Raw genomic sequence first — 25057 nt, 5'->3', positions numbered from 1 at the left:
AAAGCCAATACTATATTGTCATTTATAACTTTCCCTATCTATGTAGTCACAGTACATTAGCAGACAATAGTGAAATCTTTTGTTTTGAACTCCTTGTAGTCTCTACTCCAGCTTGCTTTCATGATTCCTATCCTAATGCAAACAGAGCAATCTGTTGCTGAAATTTGGCAAAGGCAGGCAGATATAAGACAGGCTCCCATTCTGTCCCCTGAGTACATCTACATAAAGGAAGAAAATAATTTTGGAAGTCTACTGCTTTTACAATACATATTAGATTTCCCCTCCTATTCCACCATTTGTTTTCCCATACTAGTGAGGAAAATACGTAATGCCTCAGAACTTAAAAAGCCCCCAGAAACAAAAAACAAAACAACTACAACAAAACCCCCACAAAAGACCTGTCACCATTGCTGCTGCTGAATAATTAACATTTTAACCTAAGATGTATGTACCAGCATTAGTTTTGAATTTTCAGATTATTCCCCGACTGGATCTCACCAGCATCAGGTAGACAGCTTTTAGTCCACTTTCCCACTACCTGCTAAACGTTAGTTGAAGAAATAAAGGAAAAAAGTCAGCATTACTTTCAGACATCCACAATTTCTTGGCAGGGTGCTTGTACTGCATGAACTTTTCTGACATCAGAAACTGAATCATGGCAAGGTCCCTTAAGAGTCAGTGTGTGCTTCTGGGATGGATTTTCATAATGCTTAAAAATCATTTATTGCTACTGTCTTTTAAATCTTTCTCCTCAATGAACCATATAAAAAATATATTTTATTGAGGCTTGAAAACAAGCCTTGAGGAAGCCTTGCAAACAAGGCCTAGAAAATGTGGTTACTGAGGTTTTTACTTGAGTTTTGGTAGGGGTGTTAACAGATGACTTGAAGGGAGGTTTGAAAAAGGAAAGGGCCAAATTCACCTATGCATGTCCTCCTCTGGACTACCAGAAGAACCCTGACTAGGGAATACAGAACAAAATCAGTTTCATGTCCAGCAGTTCCACAGGAAGTTACACTCTTTTGGGACATTGAGCAATTCAATTTTAATTCACTCTGAACCAAGCACCTAATCAAACCAGGTGACACTATAGTATGTTCAAGTTGCCTCTGGCAGGGTACATTTTATTTCAGCCTAAATCAGCTTCAAACTTGGGGGCAGAAAATCAAGAGTAGCTTAGTCATAATTCAACGAGTTTTAAAAGTTTCTCCAAACTTCAGATAGATTGTTTTTGTGTTTGAACCATTATAATAAGTAACAGAATACAGATTACATAGTGACTAGGTTTATAATAGTAATTCAGATAATAAAATATCCACTGCATCTTGCTCAAAGCAGTATTTATTAAAGACAGCATCAAGGTAAGTCAATGCATAATGAAGTTTCCATCCTACAAATATGTAAACAAGTTGACAGCAAGTTATTACTATAATATAAAAATTAAAGCTTACATTGCATTTTTTTAAAGCTACTACCTTCAGTCCAAATGTATATTCTGTGGTTTGTAGCATTTAACAGTATAAGTTCTTGAAAAATGTTAAAGTATTGCCTTTGCACATACATTTTTGTAGAAAAAATACCTTAAAATACCAACTTCCCATTAATGAAAGCAACACCAAAAGTAAAACATATTTTTGTCATGAACAGTACGTTGAATGCGCCCAGAATTTTCTCCACCATTCTCTTTTACTAAGTTACCTTCTATTTTAAAATTCATTATATTTTGCAAAATGTATATTGGATATTATTTGGTGAGTTTCACATAGCAAAGGAATTAGCAATATTGGCAATTACATTGTAATCAAAGTCCAGCCTAAGCTTATTTGCAGCTGAGGCCACCAGTTTAATCCTCATCTCAGACTGGGTATTTTAGAAGTACAGTAGGCTCTTGCTAAGAGAGCCGTCAGTTCAGATATATTTTGGAAAGGCTTCAAACCTTTATACGATTTAAATGGAAATACATATTCTCCTTTAAAACACTTTTAAACCCCAAGTCTTTGTTTAAGTACACCAGCAGTCCTGTTGGTGGCAGTCAGTCAGTTCTCAGAAAACACTTTTTTCAGAAGATTAGATAATTTGGCATGAACTACATTTTACATTCCAAATCCACAATGAATAATAAACATCAATTTTTAACATTTTTTTCAAGAAGTTTCCTGTAAGAGCTAGACAGATGACTTCTGCAGTTGCTAAGGCAAGAAAAGTTTGAAAATTTCCTGTAACTAAAGTTAAAAGATTGTAATATTTCAAACCCAAACTAAACTAAATTCAGTAAGGAGAACTATGTATCACTGGGATGAAAGCTAATCATGCCATTGTGTGCATTGTTAGCATCAGCTAACAATGAACAGTAAGAGGAAAAAAATTAAGATAATCCAGTGAACAAGTCTGAGGATGAATTCAAAGATCAAAATCAGTCTGAGATATAAAAAGAAAATATTTTTAGAGTTGGCTATTAGAATGAAGACAACAGCTAGGAAAACATTGAAGATTTGGTCATGTAAGATCTGAAAGAAGTACATTTTTATGCAAACAGTAATGAATATTAATAACACTGCCAGTTTTCCTAATTCCATGCAAGTTCCAGATAGAGGAGTGTTTATTTAGTCTTTATCACTACTGAGCTGGCAAGTTAAGTCTGCCAGAAGTTACAGCCTCAGGTACATAGAGACACATAGAGCAACTTCCTGACATGAGTGTGGTAGAGCCTAAAATACTTCAATGATCTCTAGTCCTAGAGATGGGGTAAAAACACAACTCCCCAAACAGGATCTACATGAACTTGTAACAGGAACTGTAATTCTGAAAAAATGGCTTACCCTACTCCTTCATGCAGGATTATGACTTGTAGAAAGAGGATCTTTTTTTGCAATGCTTGCTGGTAAAACAAGCATGATTAGTTATAGAAAAATGTGTCAGCAAATGCTCAGCTATACAGTAAGAGTGTCCATCTCAGGCCCTGGTTAGTCTACTATTCAGAGACTGGTGAGATGCAAATACAAGAGCTCTAGGTTCCTCAATTTCTTATGTACCTTAACATACAGACAGGCCTCAGGGAAACAGATGAGAAGCACAAACACTCCTGGGGCAGAAGTCCCACACTCCCAGGGAGGTTTTTTCTTGATCACTCCTTGCCTACAGCTCCTTAGAAAAGCTGGATAACTAGGTACAGTTTTGTTTAGGGGATGGGAGTTTTGCACTGTACTCATTTGAGAGACAGCAGCCTTCCTGTCTTCTGGTATCAAACTGTGTTTCTGAGTAAAGTATTGCAAACTTCATCCTTCTAATCACACATGGCCTGCTGGGACTTCTCACTAAAGCACCGAGGTTCCTCAGAGATGCTCTAAGTGCTGTTGCATTTTGAGCACAGCTTTGCACATGGCTTGCAGACATTTCCCACAGCTAGAGAGCAACACCACCAACAGCAGATGATTGTCAATACCTGGGGGAAGGTCTGAGGATTGAAGTCAGAGATCGAAGGATATGAGGAATCCATGCTATGTTCTCTTTGAGGCAAGTCACAAGGTCTGTCCCAAAGATACATAATAAAGTACTATCTGCAAGAAATGGGTTGTTTCTCCCTAAAGCCACAGTAGAAATATAGTCACACAGAAAATTAGAATCAGTCTAATTCTCAGAACTGCAGAAAATAATACCAAAGGTGACCTAAAAAAGTAATTTTGACAAATCACTGCATTGAAAGTCATTTCAAAATTAATCTCTGTGTAGATATGCCATGGGATTCTAGGTTATAAAATGATTCACTAAATCAACTAGATCTTTAGAAGAAGCTATTTATATGCAAATATTTTAGTAATAACTTTAGCAATAAAAAAAAAAGTACTACACAGACCATCTTAGAATCCACATATAGTATGAAATATACACTCATACATGTTCTAAAGTACATATATATAAAAATATATTTTTTCTTAAAGCAATGTAGAGCAAAACTAAACCAGGGCCTGACTAACCTATCATATATGACTTTACGGCAGCATGACTTGAACACACAGCTCATGGGCTGATAAGATCCCTGAGGTGCATCACTGGAATTGCTACAAGTTTTACTTACCACAATTTTAACCAAAATCTGACTTAAATCATGTTATATCTCTTTAGATGGAGGAAGACAGACACGAACAAAACAACCCACAAACAAAAAAAACCACCCAAAACCCCAAAACCACAAAACCTACGCAGCCCGGTAATACATAGAAAGGCACCTGATAATATCATTAGTAGCAGATATCTACAGCATCCTAAGTGTACTTAAGGAATCAAGATGAATTTTAAAAATATCATGAAATACAAGAATTGCTGGCATTCAAAATGTAACTCTAGCCTATGTAGCAAGTCACTAAAATGGCGTGCAGTTGTAAATCATTAAGAGTGTGCAAAACTATACAGTTTTGCATAAAGTGCTGTATGTACCCCAGTTTGCTAAGCTTGGCAATATGACACAAAATGATGAAGTTAAGGATGTATCCTACCTACCTCATCTTTCCTTTTCCTTTCCCACCATCACCCACTGTCCTTTAAACTGTACATTTAAAAATTACACAAAGGCCTTTTCAGGAATTGTAGTTCAGAAAAATGTTTCAAGTATATTTATCTTACAGTGTAAACTTGGGGACACTATGGTTCAATTTTCACAAGCTCTACATACTTACAGCTTCTCTTAATTCAATTTGATTTGCAATTATTTCAATCTGTTCAATACCTCTGGCAAAGGAGTATTTCCTATTACTCATTTTACTCCTATTTAAGGAGTGCTGAAATCCATGCTGTAACTTGTCCAGATTTAAATCTAAACATGACACAATTATAGAAAAACAGAGTAGTACTTTATCTGATCACTTGGGCTCACAAAACCAAGTCCTACCATATCTGTTCATACAGACTCATTCTAGGCATTGTACACAGATCTTTAACACTTGAATTCAAGTTACTATAGTACAGCAGTTGCTCTTGCAGGAATTGTGCAGTACACGTAAAAGTATACAACGGGTCTCTTCTTTACTCTGTATTTTAGTGATCCGTATCGTATCTGAGGGGAAAACAAAATTATAATGAAGTACTAAGTCACATGAAATGGAAATATGATTCACCTCCCCACTAATCCTATTTAGCAAATGTCTTCCAATGTGCTTTGGACACCCGGTTTCACTAAGAGAATCTACCTATGACTGAATAAGATAAAGTTTCAACAGAATTGGGCAAGAAGAGTAAGTATCAATTGTTTTCCTGGAATGACCCAAAAACTTTTATGAGACTTCACAGAGATTTATACTGGAGTATCTTTAAATTTTGTGATGCATGCACTAGGATGCTAAGTAGGATCTTCTCTTTGTAGATCACAAAGAGTCAGGCTGTTTGTCTATGGCAACTAAAAAATTCTGAATATTCTTTATCTATTAAACAGCAGATGTTTAAGTGTGCACAACACACAGATAATATTATTGCTATCCATACCCCTTTCAAGGCGAACACTTCCTGAAATTAGGCTTGGTGGTGCCAAAATTAGCATTTCAAATACAGAGTCTGTTTCGTCTCCTCTCCCTTGCTCCTTGCTTCATTAATTTCATACATATATTTCCCCTAAACACATCAAACTACAAAAGCTCCAAACTTAGATATTGTTGTCACATGCTTTCTTCCCCATTTAGCATTCTGGAACCCAGTTATTGTTGACAACTTCTCCAATATTAAAAATAAAAATAAATTTCTGCACTAAGAATAATGCCAATATACACTGAAAGAACAAACTCAATTAACCAGGATTATACTTGCTTCTTTACGGCCTTTAATAGTTTTCACAGACTTCATACTCTGAGTTCTGCGAAGGCCTCTCGGAGCGAACATTTCATCCTCCGAATGTGTCCCCTCCATCTCTTCATCTGTTTTATCATCTCCAGGATTTTTTTCCAGTGGGGTTTTCTAACCTTTAGAAAAAAAATATTTAAAAAATAGTAGCTGTAACTTTTTGACTTCTAAGAAAGCAGCGATTTTTATCGTGATTTATGCTTTTAGATGATGTGCTTATTTCAAAACAGAAACATCTACTTTGCCACGAGTTTGGTGCTTCTAATCCTGCCACTTGGTTCCACATGTATGTAATGCAGTGCTTCTTCAGTTGTCAAGACTGAAATCACAAGTTTGCTGACATCTTCTGCTTTACACTGAACTGCAAAAACTTGAGTTATTATCTAAAGAAGTACCTAAGATTTTAGGACACAATCCACATGAGAAGGTGGTTACACTTATAATAAGCCTTTAAAGATCCCTCCCAATACAAACCATTTGATGACTTGCATTCATAGGATCTTTCTTCATACACTCATCCTCCTGCATTTTTAATACCAAAGCTTCTTTCATTTCGGTAACACACCAAAGTACTGTTAAGAGTTGTTAACATACTACAAAACCAGGACCAAGATTATTACCGAAGACTCTCACTAGAGGGCACTAACTGCTTAAAAATACACTCCGAAAGCTCCTTGGGGTCCAACAGCCCCGAATCTCCACCACAGACCTATCGCAAAGCTACCAAATCCAGTCTGATTCCTTCCTCCACTGAACACTCCTTTTATCCCAGAATCTACTGGCGGTAACACTCAGGAACACCTTTTAGACTCTAAACCAAATTTTATCAATGACCTGTGTACATTTTATCTTAAGCCAATATTTTATTTAGGCTTATCTAATTTTTTTCATCAATTTTTTTCCCTAGAAATTAGAATCACATCATCCATTCCACAGCTACTTGAGACAAACATGCGGTCATTCTCTTCTGCCATTTTAGAGGCAACATGTCTCTGCTTCCAGTACAGTTTCAATTAATCTTTTTCAACACAGAAGATTTGAATCACATCTCTTTCTCTGTTTCAGAGTAGCAGTGTTTGCAGTGACACCAATACTTTTTTATCTGCATTTGTAATACCTGATGCATCGGCATCCCATCTGCCTTTTTCACAGCAAGAGCACTGCCAGCTCAGCATCATCCTACAATCCACATCCTACAGCTAGGCCTTTTAAATCAATTTGCACAGAACTCCTGGCCCAGACAAAAAATAAGATCCAGCTCAGCACAAGAGAATATTGCTACACAGTGTTCCTAAATCTATGTGTACTTTTGATCTTTTTTAAGTTCCTAATGCTGAAGAAAATTCAAAGAAAACATGAGAGGTGTATGCTAGATGAGACCAGGACCAGAAAAGATTAATTAAGTTCAACTAGCTGTAAGAAAGCTTTTTGACATTTGAGATTGAATCTCACAATCGGTGATTATTTATATAGTATAAACTGAAGAATTTTTTTTAAAAAAATTAGAGCATTTTAAAGCTATTTCAGATAGGTAAATAATGCTCTCTTACTGAGGAACAGATCCTGCACAACAGCTGCAGTGACATGATCTCTAGTGCAGCTCTTTGTGAATTCTTGGCTTTCTCTCTAGCCAGAGGCTCCAGTTCACTCTGCCCTGCACAGGATACCTTCTGGAAACTCCAATTCAGATTAGGTCCCTTCAGCTGGTCACCTATTCCTTAGAATGGGCTAGCACACTATTCATGAAATTCCTTGGACCCCACAAATGCTATCCATCCCCAAAATGGAGGGATGAGAAGGAATGACAGTCTTAGGTGAAAAGAAATAGCCCAGACCCACTTCTTTTGTGGGAAACAGCAGTTCCTATACATCACAGTCTTGCTATTTAAAAATTACGTAGTTAGCAGACCTTCAGCAAAACCTTCCTTCAAGCATCACAAGCTCAAGGGCAAAGTGATGATGACAATAACAGTATATGTAACATAATAATGAAATAATACTATCTTTCAACAAGACCATATATTGATCACCACACACCATCGTCTGAGTGTTAATAGACATCAGTCTATTATGACAACTTGATGCCTTTATTATTCGTATCACCATATACAATTTTACATTTTGATCTATTACTACAAACCTGGTGTTGTGGTTTTAAAGCAGTAACTAAAAAATCACTAGAAAACTTACTTATTTCTTGCTGCGAGATGTGGACTAGAACAAGAGCAAAACAGGCTTAAAACTTAAAAGGAATAAAGAAGGTTTATTAACAAAAACTACAAGAATAAGAAACCAGAATAAAACCTCCAGAACAACCCTTTTCTGGCTCACTACCCAACCATTCCCTTGTTCACATGACAACATAGAGACAAAAAGAACTCTTTTGTTTAAAACAGTCCCAATTCTTGCTAGAGTCTTTTCATCAGTCTTTGCAGAGAAACAGAAGTCTTCTTCTGCTACCTATGGAGTTTCTCACAAGAAAACTATTTCTTTTATAGCTTTCTTTTATAGCTCTGATGCCAGCTGCCTGGAAATTCTGCCATCGGTTCTCTCCTCTCGCTTCACATCACTCTGAGGTGTGTTATGCGTCAAATGAGTCTAGGGATGTCATTTTTAAGGCTGAGTTATTCAAAGGCAAAAGTTCTCTTCATGTGTCTCTGTGAGCTACTCTGGAAACAGAAGTGTTCTCTTTGCCTCTTAAAGGCTGCAAATCTTCAACTATTACTTCTCCCCCTCTGTTCCAGCATCTCACAGTACCACAACCACTTCACCATTTGCTCAAAATCCTCACTTTGAAACACTCCATTCCTCCCAATATACTGTCATGAATTAAAGTTTTTTTCAGAACACTACTGTCCATCTCCATAGCTTTAACAGAAAAATATTTCAGCTTATTAAAGCATCTTCTTCTTTCTCTACCTCCTCTGAGGCTTAATTCCTTTCTTCACTATCTTTGATAGTTTATAGGGTCTCTTTTACATGCTGATCACTTTCTCTCTCTGGAAAAAAGGATTAATCTGCAAGTCTCATCTGGGTAATGAAAGGGTTAAAATCTTGCCCAGGCCTGGTAGGTGGTTCTCTTATCTCTGCCAGAGCGGTGGCTAGAGATGTCTGCGATGGCCTCTCCTTACTTGGCAGTCTCTGGTAAAACTCAGCAGTGGCAGAAACTGCAACCGAGCCAGGGGAACTGGCCTGATCCGGCCTGGGCCTGCTCACCTCCCCGCCACTCCCCTCCGCGACCTTGTCTGGCCTGCTGTGGTGGAGGAGGAGGCTGAGCCGGAACCTGTTACTTCTTCAAAAGCCAGAAACCAAAGAGAACAAGAAATTCTCGGGTTTAGGTCTTAATGTAGGTGTTCACAGGTTGATCTCACTTTTCAATGGTCAAAACCACTGTCAGTTCTCAGAAATAGCTAGTTATTGGTCGGAGAAAAAACTCCCATCAGCCTCCAGCAGTTTTAACTTCCCTGGCTCTCAAAGCTAATATTAAAGGTGAAGAACTTAATCTATAAAGCAGGAGATTGGGAATACTAGTATCATAAAGTCACCCCAGGACACCTGGTGAAGTAATTTCTATTAATTTTCTCTTTTATTTACTGAGCTTCCATATGTTTTCATGTTTAACTTCTTTTACATTTGTCACAGAAACACTACTTAATCATATAACGTTTGACTTCCAATTAAGTTTTACTTTGGTAATAAGTTCTTGTTGCCAATTGGCAATGACAGGAGTAATGAATACAGTGTGATTACACTGGGAGTGGATGAGAGAAGAAAGTCATTCAGGAAGAATTGAACTGCCATAATTTACTTTGAGTGTACTCTGTTTAAGTCTACTGGAGTTCTTTGAGGCCTTTTCCATTTAGAAAGAGGGTAAATGTATTTCTGCTCTTCCACTTTTGCTTTGGGTGAATTGTTCTTTTAGGCAGGGAAAAGAAAAGATACATACCTGAAGATTCACTTGCAGAGGCTCTGGTTTTCTTTTTAGCTTCTGGCAATGTCTGATAAGGTCTCTGTCCAACAGACTCATCTCCTTGTATAGCAGTCAAATCATGCATACTGAAACTTCTCAGTTTCTCAGTTATTGCACCTTGGCTCTGAAATACAACAACAGTATCTTTGGAAACCAGGCAGAGGTTTAACTTTGCTGCTCAGCTTGGGTTAAGATGTTTAAGCCCATGCTTCCTTGCTGCACAACAAAATACATTGAACATACACATGCAGCTGCTTTACATCTGATTTAGGTATTACTTTTACCCATGCTTAACTGTACATTGCTTGCAGATGACAAAGTTACACATGCTAGCAGCTTAATTACAAATGCTGCACTTCACTCCTTTAATCAGAGCAAATAAAGACGTGGGCGAGGGCAAGTGTTTAAAAGAAACACACATCAGAAATGTTAACTTCAAGCATAGCAGCTCAAGGTAGCATGACAGTAACACCTGCATTTTAAAGAGTATGGTTGAAGATAGTTTTCTTCTGCTATTTTATATTTTATCCTCCACAAATCTGAATAAAGTGAAGGAGAAACATGTTAAAAATACAATCTGTAACATTAATTCAAATAACTGAGAAACTGGCAGCACTACAAAAGGAGCTCCAGTTGACAGAAACTTGAAACTACAAACCAAAGAGGTCCAGTCTGGACTACAGGATAGCAAGTTCTCTTACTAGTATAGCTTCACTGACATAATACCAATGCAAAATCGAATGCTACACAGGAGAATAGTTAATCACATATGAACATTAAGTATTCCTTCTCCAATTGTCTTCACTTCTTTTCTGTATGGAACATATGGAAATTTCCCTGTTGGAAAGAAAGGTCATCCAGCAGCTCTTTCATCTTACATTAGATGATGTTACTACTAAAGCATTAAAGATTAATTTATTACACAAGCAACTAAAAGAATATGACCACGAGTAAAGTACTCAAAGTCATGTTAAAATAACACCTTATTCTTCCCTCTCTGGCAGAAGGCAAAAAATAACCATTTTAGGGAAAGGTTAACAAGCCTGTGCATGAATTCCACTTCAAGCAAGTGTTAAAATAGTTAATTTCATTCTTACAAATGAAGATTTTAAGTAAAATTCTTTGTTTGATCAGCATGTTAGCTAGCAGGAGCAGAAACCTGGGTACAATTCCATACAACTTTTTCTGCAACAGCACCAGCAGAAGGCAATTCTGGTGTTGCAGGCCACAGCCGTTTGTTCCCGCACTTATGACAACAACTGTTTGCCATTGGTAGACCAGCATACTGAATTATTCCATGCTAAGAATAGCCATGTAAAGTGAAGAGACAATTGAATGAAAGCTATTTGAGTTTGCTTGGGTACCAAAGGGCAGGAGGGAAAAGTGGCTGAAACCTAATTTTAATTTTCTAATGACTAGCTATTAGTACAGTATATAAAATTAACATAGTGAACAGAGTGCTATTTAAGCACAAGAAACCTATTATAATTCTTACTCCACCATTCATACATTGTCACCAAACAATAACAAAGAAAAGGTTTCTTGTGAGAGAAGTAGGAGCCTTAACTTTTCTCTCTCTTTCTACAAACTTGTATGATTACTCAGTTCTCAAAAACTTAAGTACAGCTTGCCTTTGAGTTAAAAATGCCCTATGAATGCTGTACAGTGTCTGTATTAAAGGTTATAGAAATTATGAAGTCAAATTGATTTCCCCAAAATGGCTTAAGACAGGTCTCCTAAGGTTCCTCCTAAGGCAGAAAAAATCCTGCCCTTCCACTACTCCACTTCTTGCACTGAAAAGCATTTCAAGTAAAATACATCAGGAACCAGCTATACTTTACCAGCTGCTAGGACATGGAGAAGAGGACTGGAGAAAGAACTGCTTCTTTTGACAAGTAACAGCTTACAGTATATACATTACTCTGCTATAGTATGAAGACTGTTCATCAGTCCATGTCCAATGCTTGAAGAGGACTTAAGTCTCAGTCACTGAATGCTGGTGAATATGTAAAATGGGCCTAGTTGGTTCACAGCAGAATCCATACAAATTCAGCACAATTCCACTCACCAAATGTGAAGAGTCTACTTAAAATAGTGACAGAAGCTGGTTTTGGCCAGCAGCAGAAGTATAGAAAGACACTTGTTTAGTTGCCCAGAAAGTTCATTCATCATGTGATATACTACAAAAAGACATTTGGAAATTGTATAGCAACTAAACATAACAACTAAAATACTAAGAATTCACATTACAAGCCTGTAGTTCTTATTCCACTGTAGATAAAGGACTAGATCCAAGCTAGGAACATTCAACCCTATTTTCCAGTGAAGCTTTTGGATACAGAATTTTGTTTTTCAAAGGGAAAAAAAAAGTCAAGGATGTGCCATAAAATAACATTGTGCCCTTAACCAAACTGCATGGTTGAGCTGGAGCTCCTGTGGCGCCTCAGAGAGGACGTAAATGGGCCCTTCGTTTCAGAACTACTTGCCAAGATGGAAAGTTTTACTCAAGTTACACACAGTTACACACAGAAAGCATTGAGAAGTTTGAAAGGATATGTATACAAATAAAGATGCAGTACACATGCCTGAGAGTCACAGTAGGAGTGGGAGTTGCACAACAACCGGACAGTCCCCATCACACATACTAACCCTATATAGATACTCCCTACAGTGCCTCCAGTCTCTATCCCACCCCTGGGAACATCCAGTCTAGCCAAATCAAGATTGATATCTACTTTAACTCCACTGCATAGACTGAAGGACAAATTCAAGGTGTTCTGTGGGAGTGTACATATCACTGTGCTTACACTGCATGTAAGACTTAAGATTCTTCCACCCCCACGCTCAAAAGCAGCTGTTAATTGCTTTCTGCTGAAGCAAAGCGTTCTGTGAAGATCTGGATTACTATCAGCTTAGGATAAAAGTCTGGCTGAAAAATATTAAATTCTTTCCTACTGCAGGAAATGTGTGATTAAATGTTCTCCACTGCAGGAAATGTGAGAGTAACATTGACATTTAAAATAATGCTTTAAGAGCTTTGATATTTTGTTTGAAAGGTCAGAGTTACAGCTTGAAAGCAACATGTTTGCCCTAAAAACTGAAATTCAGTTGTAGGTGGAGCAGAAGAGGACCTCCTGCTTCCACTCCCATGCCATGGATATGGCAGAAGCTGCCAGCTCTCCGCAGATATACACACTCCAAGATGCTGCTCAGGAGAAGATGGCAGAGCAGTTACCACTGGTGGCCAGTTATACTGACAGTTCCTGCCAGTAAGGAAGGTATACATTAGGTTGCACTCAGGCCAGAGGCTGGTGACTAAATTACAGCATAAAAGATTGAGACACATATATTTACAATGCCAGGGGAAGAAAAAAAAAATTTTAAAAAAATCACACAACTTAGCACTGAAATTTCTATGTATGCAAACACTGAAGAGGGATGAACTGTGAAGTCTGTGTGTTGTCTTAAAGAAAATGCAAGTCTTTGAGAATGATTTTTCTTCATTATTCAATAGCATTTCCTAAAACATACTAACCATTTTTTGGAGTCCACATTCATTAACAGTGACCAATGTGACCAATTAAAGTCATAATATGTTTTTAAATCAATTTTTAAAAATAAATAAAGCCTATTTAAGGGTCTCCTTTCAAGTCTACTCAGCCTCTGGTATGTTATTAGTATGCAGTCTCATCAGCTGACCCTCATAAATGAAATTACATTTTCTATTCTGTTATTGAGCATGTGCTTTTACAGTCTGTATGCTTAACCCAGGGAAGTAAACAAACACCACTTTGTCTGCCTCAGGGACTCTTTGTTCTTTAAATTGGACTTGCACCCCCCACTGGCCGGGATCACTGACAGAAGCTGCCTGCCTCCCTTGGACGAGTTCTCAATGGACTCTACAGCATGCAGTACCCACATTCTCAGCTCTTCTCTCCCTGATCCAATCCAAGCTGACAGGGAATGACTTCTGTTCCCTCTCAACGTGGAGAGGGACTCCTGTCCCGTGAATAACCTCTGCAGCATGACAGGCTGTCCCAGCAGGGAGGAGGATGAAAGCAGTACTGCTCCCCATAGTGATACTGGCTGTGTGCCACAGCTGGCTGCAAGATACCTCCTTCCTCTGCCATGTCCTGAGTGAGAACAAGGGGAAGTGTGAGCAAGGCCAGGAGAATAACAGTCAATTAGCAAAAGGGCAGCAGATTCAGGATGACTAGAACACATTCAGAAAACACAGCCCTCAAAACATATTATCATCACCAATAACACTTTACAAATTAACACTATTTGTGTAACCCCATAAGCTGTGAAATACCCCCCGAGTATTTCACAGCTTAATTAGCAGTCCCCCTGCTCATAATGATAAAGACACCAGATTTCACTAGTAGCTCAAGAAATCTGAATGCATGGGTTGGCAGAAATTGAAACACAGAGGTAACCATCATCTCAGAAGACCTGAAAAACAGAGGAGTATGAGATGTATCCAAGTATGAGATGTAGCACTGGAACCTAAGCGCTGTGAATATAATTCCCCCAAATCCATAAACAACTGAGCTATTGAGGTATCTTGTTTTTGATTCCTTAACTAATAAAAATTTCCTTATATACAAATTCAGCACAGACTATCATCTCTAAATTTCCTGAAATCAGGATTTCACAAAGATTTGTTTTCTGACATGCTTATTTAACACTATTTTGCTCATGTATTTAGTAGGTTTTGAAACACTACATTTTATATGACCAGTGGCTAACTAGTACCAGCTAAAAATACAGTATGAGAATGTAAGCTATAAGTCAATACTCTTGCCAAATACATTTAAATTTAACTATAGGGGAGAGGGTTTAAATCTATGTCAAATTTCAGTAGACTCACCTGGCTGGCTGCTCCAACCTCCCTAACAGAGCCAGCATTACCTTTTAATGGTAATCCCCTATTCCTTTGACAACCCTTGAAGAAAATCACTCTCTTCCACATTTGATATTCAAAATATTTCAGTAAGTTTCCAAGCCATTTTTAACACCCTCCTAAAGTCACTATAAGCAGTTTTCTTGGACACTTTAGTGTCTTTTGACATAGGTTTAATCTTGCACATGTTTAGCCTCTCCCCCTCTCCTAATTTGAGATCTGCTATGTCAGAATAAGTATGTGTGCTCTATTTAAAAAAAAAAAAAAAAAAGAATAGTGGTGAAAGTGTGTCCTGATCCCACTACTTCAATTCAATTCCTGAAATCATATAGCATGCTCCACCAGCTCTTGGTGAAGGGATAATAATTTCACCTGCTAGAGGCAGCAGTTAACTCTTGAAAAACAGGGAACAAAATCAAGAACGCATGCATTGTGTCCATTTGCTTGCATGAAGCAGGCATGCTCAGCATTTTGGAATGACAAACATAAGAGGCTTAACATGCCAAAATAAAGATTTTATTTATTTTTTTTTCAGTGAGTCTTCTCTTTCATCTGTTTAAAAATCGTGCCTATTTTAGGTCTTGGTATTGTGGTGGTTTTTTTTCGCAAGCATCTGATCTGCACTGAACTAATTCTGTACAAATATTCATGAGCGTGTTTAACAAGTTTTAACAAAAAGAGCAGGCATCTTGCGAGTCACAGCTGAATAGCAATGAAGTCTAAACATAGACATTTCAGAAAAAGTTATTCATTATTTCAGAAAAGATTGAGGAGATATTGGTGTTATTTATTTTACAGTACTTCAGTTACACCCTAAAAGTTACCACAGAAATATCCAACCATAGCCAAACATGAAGAACACACACAAATCCTAGGAATCCTTACAGGCGCTTCTTCTAATAAATTTGTAATGCAAAGAACTTGAATTTTAGCATTTAGCAATTAAACTTGATTTCCCCATAGAGCACTTTGGGTGTTTGCTTGTTGGGTTTCCTTGGCTTGTTTAAATAACCTATTTTCACTCTGGATACTTTAATTCCTTTGGTGGTGCATTCTATTGCATTCAAAATTATTTCATGTCTTAAGGCATTATTAAGAATTTGAATAATGAAGAAGAAACCCACAGTGATCAAATGCAATCACTTTCTCAGTATTTTAGGCTCATTATGACCATATTTTAAAACAAAAAGTTACAATGCTATACCAGCCACATGCATCTTTAAGAACAGAGAAAATGAGCAAACAAGATATACACGACTACTTTTCCAAAGCTTTTTGAGGTAGCACGTAAAAGTGTAGTTTTTAGGAATGTCTTTTATTTCTAATGCAGAAAGTTCACATAGAAGCCCAGACATTTAAGTTAATGCCAGCTGTACATACTCGACTTTGACAGGCAGGGATCTCTTCGTTGTTTTCTGTTATCTACAGACAGTGTTCAGGTTTTCAGTGCTGTTACTATGAGCACAATGGTTCCATTTATTCCCAGGAAGAAATTAATCATGATTGCCTTAAACCTGTGATTTCACTTGGACATACAACTTTTTCTCTCTATACCTTTTATTTTTTCTTTTTTTCTTTTTTTTTGTGTGTGTGCGTGTGTGTGTGTGTGTGTGTTTTGGTTTGAATTACTATTAGGTAGGATACACATGGTCTGAAGTATATTCCCTTCAGTGGTGCACAAATTGGTTACAATCTTACATATTAGCCTGTATTTTGTCTTTCTAGACCCAGAGCCGTCTGAAATATTAAAGGTAGTGAATTTTTGCGGGAAGGTAATCTAGAAAAAATGACAGATTACTTCATAATTTAATGGCAAATCCATGGCAAAGAAAATGTATTCTAAACACCAATAGGCAGGCTTATGCTTAGCATAATAATTTAATAATTCACTCAAGTTGCAAACAGGTTAATTGTGTCAAGATAATTTTTATTGATGGTAGTAGTCCTTCATGCCTAAATTCATTATGTGGCATTACCTCAGGATGATTGGAGAAAAACAGCAGAAAAGCCAGAAGTCCTTTAAAAAGTTTGTTTACCAGTAAGAAAGCACAACACAGACAGAAAAGAAACAATGGACATCTATGTTAAAAGCCTGCACAGAAAACTGAATGGTAACTTTTGAATTTAGAGTAAATTGATCCTCATAATCCAAGAAATAACTGCAAGCCATCTTAAACAAAAAAACAACAAACGTACTATGAGAAGAGGGCTGCAAGCCTTGAATTGTGTCCCAGGATTTCAATACACTTGCAGAATTTATCTTTTTTATATAAGAGTGGTAAATCCCCAGTGCAATGACACTGATATCAAGCTCAAAAGCAATTAATGCAAGCAGAAACTTACCTTTACAGCTGCTGTCACTGCAGCAGTTGCTGCCAAATTCAACTCCTGCCTTCCAAAATTCACCATGGCCTCATAGCCTCTTTCTTTGGCTTGGACAATGTACTCATCAATCTCCTAAAAGAAAAACGTATTTAAATTTTAGAGGGCTGTTCATAAGAGAGCAAAGTTACCCCACAGTATTATTTTCCCATCAGTAAAGGAAGACAGAAAAATATTTAAGAAAATATTTAATGGGATATATCTTTGTATACAGGTGTTTTATTCATTACAACTCTCTCATTAAAAAAATTATTATATGTGGTCAAACAAGAAGATAAAGTACATCACTTCAGTACAGCTCAGAAACGTTGCAAAATGTTCCTTAGAGAGTGTAAGCTTAACTTGTTGGACAGAAGTTCTTCAAGAAATATCATGCATTTCAAGAAATAACATCATCTTACATGAAGAACTCAGTCAGCTCCCTAGAAAGGTAGAGTCAACTTGCAAAGAACTTCCAAACCCACAGCTTTGAAATAGTTAAGTACCAAGGACAAAACAGTTACGACATTTATCTCCAGCTCTGGTAAATGCCTGGAGTTGAAGATAAAGACTGCAAGGTACTTCCCAATAGTTTGGAGAGTACAGGGAAGTATCCCTCTAGCTCACAAAGTTGCAAGTTGTTTATTGCACAACATTCAGAATGTCAAGATACTTGCTCTGTTCCTATCAGTGACAATCTTACTACCTGCTTTACCTAATAAAGGCCAAGCCTAGCACTGACCTTCAGGAATGCTCTTTTCTGTAGTGTGAGGTTTCTCAGTGCTTGTCTTCAGACCTTTGCTAATTGCTCTTTCCCCTCATCCAAACAGGATGCTGAAAAAGAGCTAAGCAGAGCTGTGTCCCTGTCATACTTTGATTAAAGCAAACCATCTTCTGGCTATTTTTATGTTTGGGTATTTACTGCTGCAGACTGGTTTACCCTTTAAACAAGTCTCTCCTCTTGTCAGTTTGCGAACCAAAAAAAGTCATTGATGTCAATCATCCTGAGGAGTGTTATTCCTCATTTATGCTAGAAAAAAATGTTAACATTAACAGCTTTTAGTAAAGCTGTGTTCATACATTCACATGCTTGCAGTAGAAAGTTAAACTGCATCACTTCCACTTAACTGGGCTCCTCAGAGTGCATCAAGTAGAGCAGGGCACACGAAACTCTCATGTTAATAGGAAGCAGGACCTGGTCTGCTCAGGCAAGTTAAACAAAAGCATAGACATGGACAATCATGTGCACTTGCTTCCGCTAGTCCAAATTCATGCTGCCTGGCAATACAGTAACAAGCTGCTCTGCTCTTATACTGTATCTAGCAACAGCTTTTATTTCAGCACATGTTGTTTCCATATTAGGCATTAAAAATCTGAGAAGTTATTTCTTACCCTTTCTTTAGAAGAAAGCAGTGGGTGGAGGAATTTTCTGTAGATTAAACTTGTCCCTCTAGTATATGGGGAAAGGAGCCAGGTAACAAAAGCTATCTTCAATTCATAGTACAGTGGAAACCTACAGACAAGTTAAAGGTTGCACAAAATTAACAACTGCAGTAGAAAATGCACAGTAACTAATCTTTATAAAGAGATCTATTAAAAAACCACAATTATATTAGCATTTAGGATTCTTCAAATACAAGAAGTTACATCAGACAGAAATTAAATGAGTTACGGATTTATGGACTGTCATTTAAGCAATCAAAACAGTTAATATGCTTGTTTTTCATTATATATTCCTACACAGAGAAATTCTAGGCCATCCTTATAAGAGTTTCATTCTCGTATTCAGTTTCTACAGTGGAGCTAGAAATGTTATAATCCCTACTTCAAGTAACAGTGTATAGCAAATTTGAAAGCAGATGCTGTTCATCTATGCACCAAGATCTTTTCCTGTAAAATGGGCTATTAAATTAACGTGACTTCTTTATATAAAATAAATCAATACAACTCCAAAAACATCAGAAACAAATATAGTTTCCTCTACAGTTCATAAAAAGCAGGGTCTTACCAAGAGACTGTTAGGTCAGTTATCGTTTCAGTAACTATATAAAGAGCACACACAATCCAGTACATCATCCAGCGAACCTGAAAATTAAAATAGCATCTTCACTAAGAGCTTTAATTTCACTTTTAGACATAATATACTATACACGGTACATTTTTTTCCGAGTTAGCACGGCAAGACATTCAACAGTATCTCAGTCTTCATAAACCAGGTATCAGGTGAAATGATCAGGTGAAGATTCCAGAAGATTTCTGTTCATAAGTAGGAGTGGTGGCAGCTGCAACAAGCTCAATATGAAATGGCTGTGTCACCAGGATCACAAGCTCACATAGGTTGATTTCACAGATTTGATTCTCTCTCTACAAACCTTTAGCGATATAAAAAAACCAGTGCGAGATCAGTAGATTATCCTAAGTATGGAAAACAAATCCCACCATAACACTAACAGCTATTTCATTCTCTTCCACACTCAACCATATGTTCATACCATGCACATGAAAGTCAGCATTAGTGAAGCATCCCTTGCTTTCATTTCACAGTATGTGTTATTCAGCTTCACATTACCATTACATTCCACCTGTGTGATTACTGGTATGGTATTAACACGGAGGCAAGGCAACATAAAGAGCATTTGCATGGAGATTTTAATTCTATTTATATGCCAAGAACTACAAAATTCTTGTTAATTAAAAAGTTTATGTGTTAATGCTTCAGGGATTTACAGGTAGAAACCTATTTTTGTTTATGGCTTATACTATATATCATTGCTTTGAAATCAGACTTAAAGTTCTTAAAATAGTATAATTTGTTTTATAACAAGTAAGATAATCACTCCTTTTTCTTGAGCATTTGTTCAAATTTGGTTGCATCAGCTGATTACATGTTTCAGAATAAATACTACAGAAATAGTTCCTATGCATTTGTCTTCCCTAAGCTAGGAGATGCCAAAAGCAATGTATTTCCAAAATGGGTCACTGCAAACCACCACTGGTTATTTGTACAAACTGAACATCCACATGTTCTTTAAATTCCTAGGAAAATACCCTGCAACAATGCATAACCATTTAGAAACAAACAACCCCCCCAAAAAACCAAACCAGCAAACAGTAAAACAAAACCACCACAACTGTTAGAGACTAGTTGGAACCCTAAATTCACGGTACTCTCTTTCAAAGGGAGGATATATATATTCCTTTGAAGGTGTGTGTATATATATATATATATATATATATATATATATATATACACATACATACACACCTTCCCACAGAGGATGTGGCTCAGGTTTAATCTTCCCTTTTAAAACAATCTTATTTGTAGTGGACTTAAGTAACTACTCTAAACCTAATGATACACTGCTGCCTATTTCATGGATGTGCATTATCATTTAAAACCACTTCCTCTGTCAGAACCTGAGACCCATTTATCTTAAATGTAAAGCTTTTCTGTGTTTCAGTTTGACAAGAAACTCAGTCATGTGATAACATTCTTCAATTTCTCAGAGGATTTAGATATTTTAGGGTTGAATAAACAAAGACAAATGTACACAACAGCTGAAGTCATTGCTGACAGGCCGTGTGATATTTAGACTGGTGACCCTTCCATGAACCAGAGTCAACACCTGAATGAAAATCAAATCTAACCTTGCCCCATCAACTTAAGCAGAATGCAATGCAACCTTTAAGAATCCTTCCAAGACTGTATTTTTCCCCAATATAATTTATCTAGGTTGTTCCTTCCTTAATCAACATCTATTAATCCAATTAAGAACAGTGTAAGTGGAATTTGTCCTGGGCTTCTAGGAATAGTATAAATGTCTTGCAAGAGGGCACAAGAGATCTGCCAGGAGACCTCCTGAGGACTGGGCAAAGATTCTATAAACCACAAATCATATTCTAGTATGCAGTAACTAATGCAGTAGGTACCACAAGTATCAATGATGTAACAAATGAACATGTGTGACTTAGAGGGGTTTTCATAGCAGAAAAAAAGAGAAAAGGACATGAAAAATTGAAGGTCAGATTTCACACTACTGAACACTATCACCTACTTTAAGTAACAGAATCTTCAACCAAGTTTTATTTTTCATATTAAAAAAAGTGATTAGAGATTTGTTTAGTTGAGGGGTTTTTTCCTAGCATCCAAGCGTTAAGCTCATCTTGGTTGGTTTTGTCTGAAGCACATTCTTTCAGGTCAGGATTTTGAAGCCAGTATTTGAAAAGGCTGGTCTGTTCAGACATAAAAACTACATTTCAGATGCTTATTTCAATTGCTTTGATGCAATACAGTGAAAAAACATCTCAAATATCTTAGTCAACTCCATTCAACAAGGAAAATTGCAAGAACAAATAAATCTCCTCAAAGGCCTAGATTCTAATTTTTAGCACTGAAGTCCGTAAGTTTTTTAAATTACCATAAGCAGCACAACACCCTTTTTTTCCCCCCCGAAATAATCTTTGACCAATTTTCTGCATCATGACCTACACAACAAGTCAAGATGTCTATTCTTTTTGTTTGGTTGGTTTTTTGTGGTGGAAGTAGTGGCTGGGTAAAATATTTTACTGTTACAAAGCTCTTATCAATTCAGCAACAAGCATAGATGGCTTCTGAGCCACACAAAACCCTGGAAAGGAAGTTGTGCTTGGACCATAATGTGAGTGGCGGCAGACTTGTGCCATTTCGAAAGCTACATTTAAATCTAAAACCTTTACTGTGAAAGAAGATTACCCTGTTGGGAAGACGACAGCCATGGATCATCCCAAAAACGTATCTGGACAGTCAACACAATCACCAATGGAATGATAAGAATGCGTCACAAAATCTCCACCAATTCCCAGAACATCCCACAAAATTCCCTAAATCTTCTCAAAACAAGACCAAAATCTAGAAAAAATCATACCAAATCTCCACAAATTCCCACAAAATACATGAAAAATCCCTCAAGATCCCTAAATCGCTTCAATATCCCACAAAATTCCACAAAAATCACACTAAACCTCCACAAGTTTCCACAAAATCTAAGAAAAATTCCTCAAAATACTTCAACTCTCCTCAAAACCACACAAAGTCCTTGAAAAGGCCCACCAAATTCCACAAAAATCCCACAGAATCTCCACAAATTCCCAAAAAATCTAAAAAAAAATCCTCAAAATTCTTCAAGTCTGTTCAGAATCCCACAGAATTCCAGACAAATCCACAAAAATCCTGAAAAATCCCACAAAAATCCTAAAATCTTCTCAAAACCTTGAAAACTTCCAGAAACACCCCGCAAAATCTACACAAGTTTCCATACAATTCAAGAAAAATCCCAGAAAATTCCCTAAATCCCCTTAAAACCACACCAAATTCCAGGAACATGTCACAAAATTCCCTAAATCTCCTCAATATCCCACAAAATTCCAAAAAAATCACACAAAACCACCACAAGTTTCCACACAATCTAAGAAAAATTCCTCAAAATTCTTCAAGTCCATTCAGAATCCCAAAAAGTCCTTGAAAAACCTTACAAAATTCCAGAGAAGTCCCACAAAATTCCCTAAATCTTCTCAAAACCATACCAATTCACAGGAACATCCCACAAAACATCCGTTGGATCCCACAAAATCACACAAAATTCCCTAAATCTTCTCAAAACACGACCAAATTCTGGAAAAAATCCCACCAAATCTCCACAAATTCCCACAAAATACATGAAAAATCCCTCAAGATCCCTAAATCGCCTCAATATCCCACAAAATTCCACAAAAATCACACAAAACCACCACAAGTATCCAAAAAATCTAAGAAAAATTCCTCAAAATTCTTCAACTCTGTTCAGAATCCCACAGAATTCCAGAAAAATCCTACAAAATTCCTGGGAAGTGCCACAAAAATCCCTAAATCTTCTCAAAACCCAAACAAATTCCTGCAGCATCTCACAAAATCTCCACCAATATCCAAAAAATTCAAGAAAATTCCCTCCAAATTCTTCAAGTCTCCTCCAAATCCCACAAAATTCAAGAGAAATCCCACAAAATTCCACAAAAATTCCACAAAATTCCATAAATCTTCTCAAAACCCAACCAAATTCCTGCAACATCTCACAAAATCTCCACCAATTTCCACAACATGTAGGAAAAATACCTAAAAATTATTCGTCTCCTCCAAATCCCACAAAAATCCCACAAAATTGCAGAACCATCTCACAAAATCTCCGGAAATTTCCACAAAATTCAAGAAGACTCTCACAAAATACTTGAAAGCTGCTGAAAATTCCACCAATATCCCACAAAAATCCCTAAATCTTCTCAAAACCCAACCACATTCCTGCAGCATCTCACAAAATCTCCACCAATATCCAAAAAATTCAAGAAAATTCCCTCCAAATTCTTCAAGTCTCCTCCAAATCCCACAAAATTCAAGACAAATCCTCAAAATCCCACAAAAATCCCACCAAATTCCAGAACCATCTCACAAAATCTCAACAAATTTCCACTAAATTCAAGAAAACTCTCACAAAGTTCTTGAAAGCCCCTCAAAATTCCAGAAAAATGCCACAAAATTCCCTACATCTTCTCAAAACCCAACCACATTCCTGCAACATCCCACAAAATCTCCAACAATTTCCACAAAATTCAAGAAAAATCCCTCCAAATTCACTGAATTTCCTCAATATCCCACCAAATTCCAGAACCATCTCACAAAATCTCAACAAATTTCCACAAAATCTAAGAAAATTCCCTCCAAATTCTTCAAGTCTCCTCCAAATCCCACAAAATTCAAGAGAAATCCTCAAAATTCCACGAAAATGCCACAAAATTCCCTACATCTTCTCAAAATCCAAACAAATTCCTGAAACATCTCACAAAATCTCCACCAATTTCCACAACATTTAGGAAAAATCCCTCCAACTTCTTCAAGTCTCCTCCAAATCCCACAAAATTCAAGAGAATTCCTCAAAATTCCACAAAAATCCCACAAAATTCCTGCAACATCTCACAAAATCTCCGGAAATTTACACAAAATTCAAGAAGACTCTCACAAAATACTTGAAAGCTGCTGAAAATTCCACGAAAATCCCACAAAAATCCCTAAATCTTCTCAAAACCCAACCACATTCCTGCAGCATCTCACAAAATCTCCACCAATATCCAAAAAATTCAAGAAAATTCCCTCCAAATTCTTCAAGTCTCCTCCAAATCCCACAAAATTCAAGACAAATCCTCCAAATCCCACAAAAATCCCACCAAATTCCAGAACCATCTCACAAAATCTCAACAAATTGCCACTAAATTCAAGAAAACTCTCACAAAGTTCTTGAAAGCCCCTCAAACATCCAGAAAAATGCCACAAAATTCCCTACATCTTCTCAAAACCCAAACAAACTCCTGCAACATCTCACAAAATCTCCAACAATTTCCAAACAATTCAAGAAAAATCCCTCCAAAGTCTTCAAGTCTCGTACAAATCCCAGAAAAATCCCACAAAATTCCAGAAACATCCCACCAAATCACCTCAATATCACCAAAAATTCTGGAAAAGCCTCACAAAATTGCAGAAAAATGCCACAAAATTCCATAAATCTTCTCAAAACCCTACCAAATTCCTGCAACATCCCACAAAATCTCCAACAATTTCCACAAAATTCAAGAAAAATCCCTCCAAATTCACTGAATTTCCTCAATATCCCACCAAATTCCAGAACCATATCACAAAATCTCAACAAATTTCCACAAAATCTAAGAAAATTCCCTCCAAATTCTTCAAGTCTCCTCCAAATCCCACAAAATTCAAGAGAAATCCTCAAAATTCCACAAAAATCCAACAAAATTCCTTCCATCTTCTCAAAACCCAACCAAATTCCTGCAACATCTCACAAAATCTCCACCAATTTCCAAACATTTCAAGAAAAATCCCGCAAAATTCTTCAAGTCTCCTCCAAATACCACAAACATCCTACAAACATCTCACAAACATCCCACAAACATCCCATAAAATTCAATAGAAATCC

General features: G+C 37.0%; 1 protein-coding gene across 1 annotated transcript; it reads right to left on the bottom strand.

Moving 5' to 3' along the window:
- Positions 1-1314: 1314 nt before the first annotated feature.
- Positions 1315-23060, bottom strand: LOC147654491 (receptor expression-enhancing protein 3-like). The gene is made up of 7 exons (XM_086883778.1): positions 21796-23060; positions 19072-19148; positions 18456-18576; positions 17046-17159; positions 9773-9920; positions 5794-5945; positions 1315-5050 (listed from the first exon to the last, which is right to left on the bottom strand). Exons 1-6 carry the CDS (start codon positions 21823-21825, stop codon positions 5941-5943), a joined length of 495 nt encoding a protein of 164 aa, XP_086739904.1. The 5' UTR covers positions 21826-23060; the 3' UTR covers positions 1315-5050; positions 5794-5940.
- Between the last annotated feature and the right edge of the window lie 1997 nt (positions 23061-25057).

The sequence above is a fragment of the Cyanistes caeruleus genome, chromosome 3, assembly GCF_971803275.1.
Source record: "Cyanistes caeruleus chromosome 3, bCyaCae1.hap1.1, whole genome shotgun sequence".
Taxonomy (NCBI): Eukaryota; Metazoa; Chordata; class Aves; order Passeriformes; family Paridae; genus Cyanistes; species Cyanistes caeruleus.
Note: the sequence above shows the minus strand (reverse complement) of the source record. Positions and strands in the feature narration are given on the sequence as shown.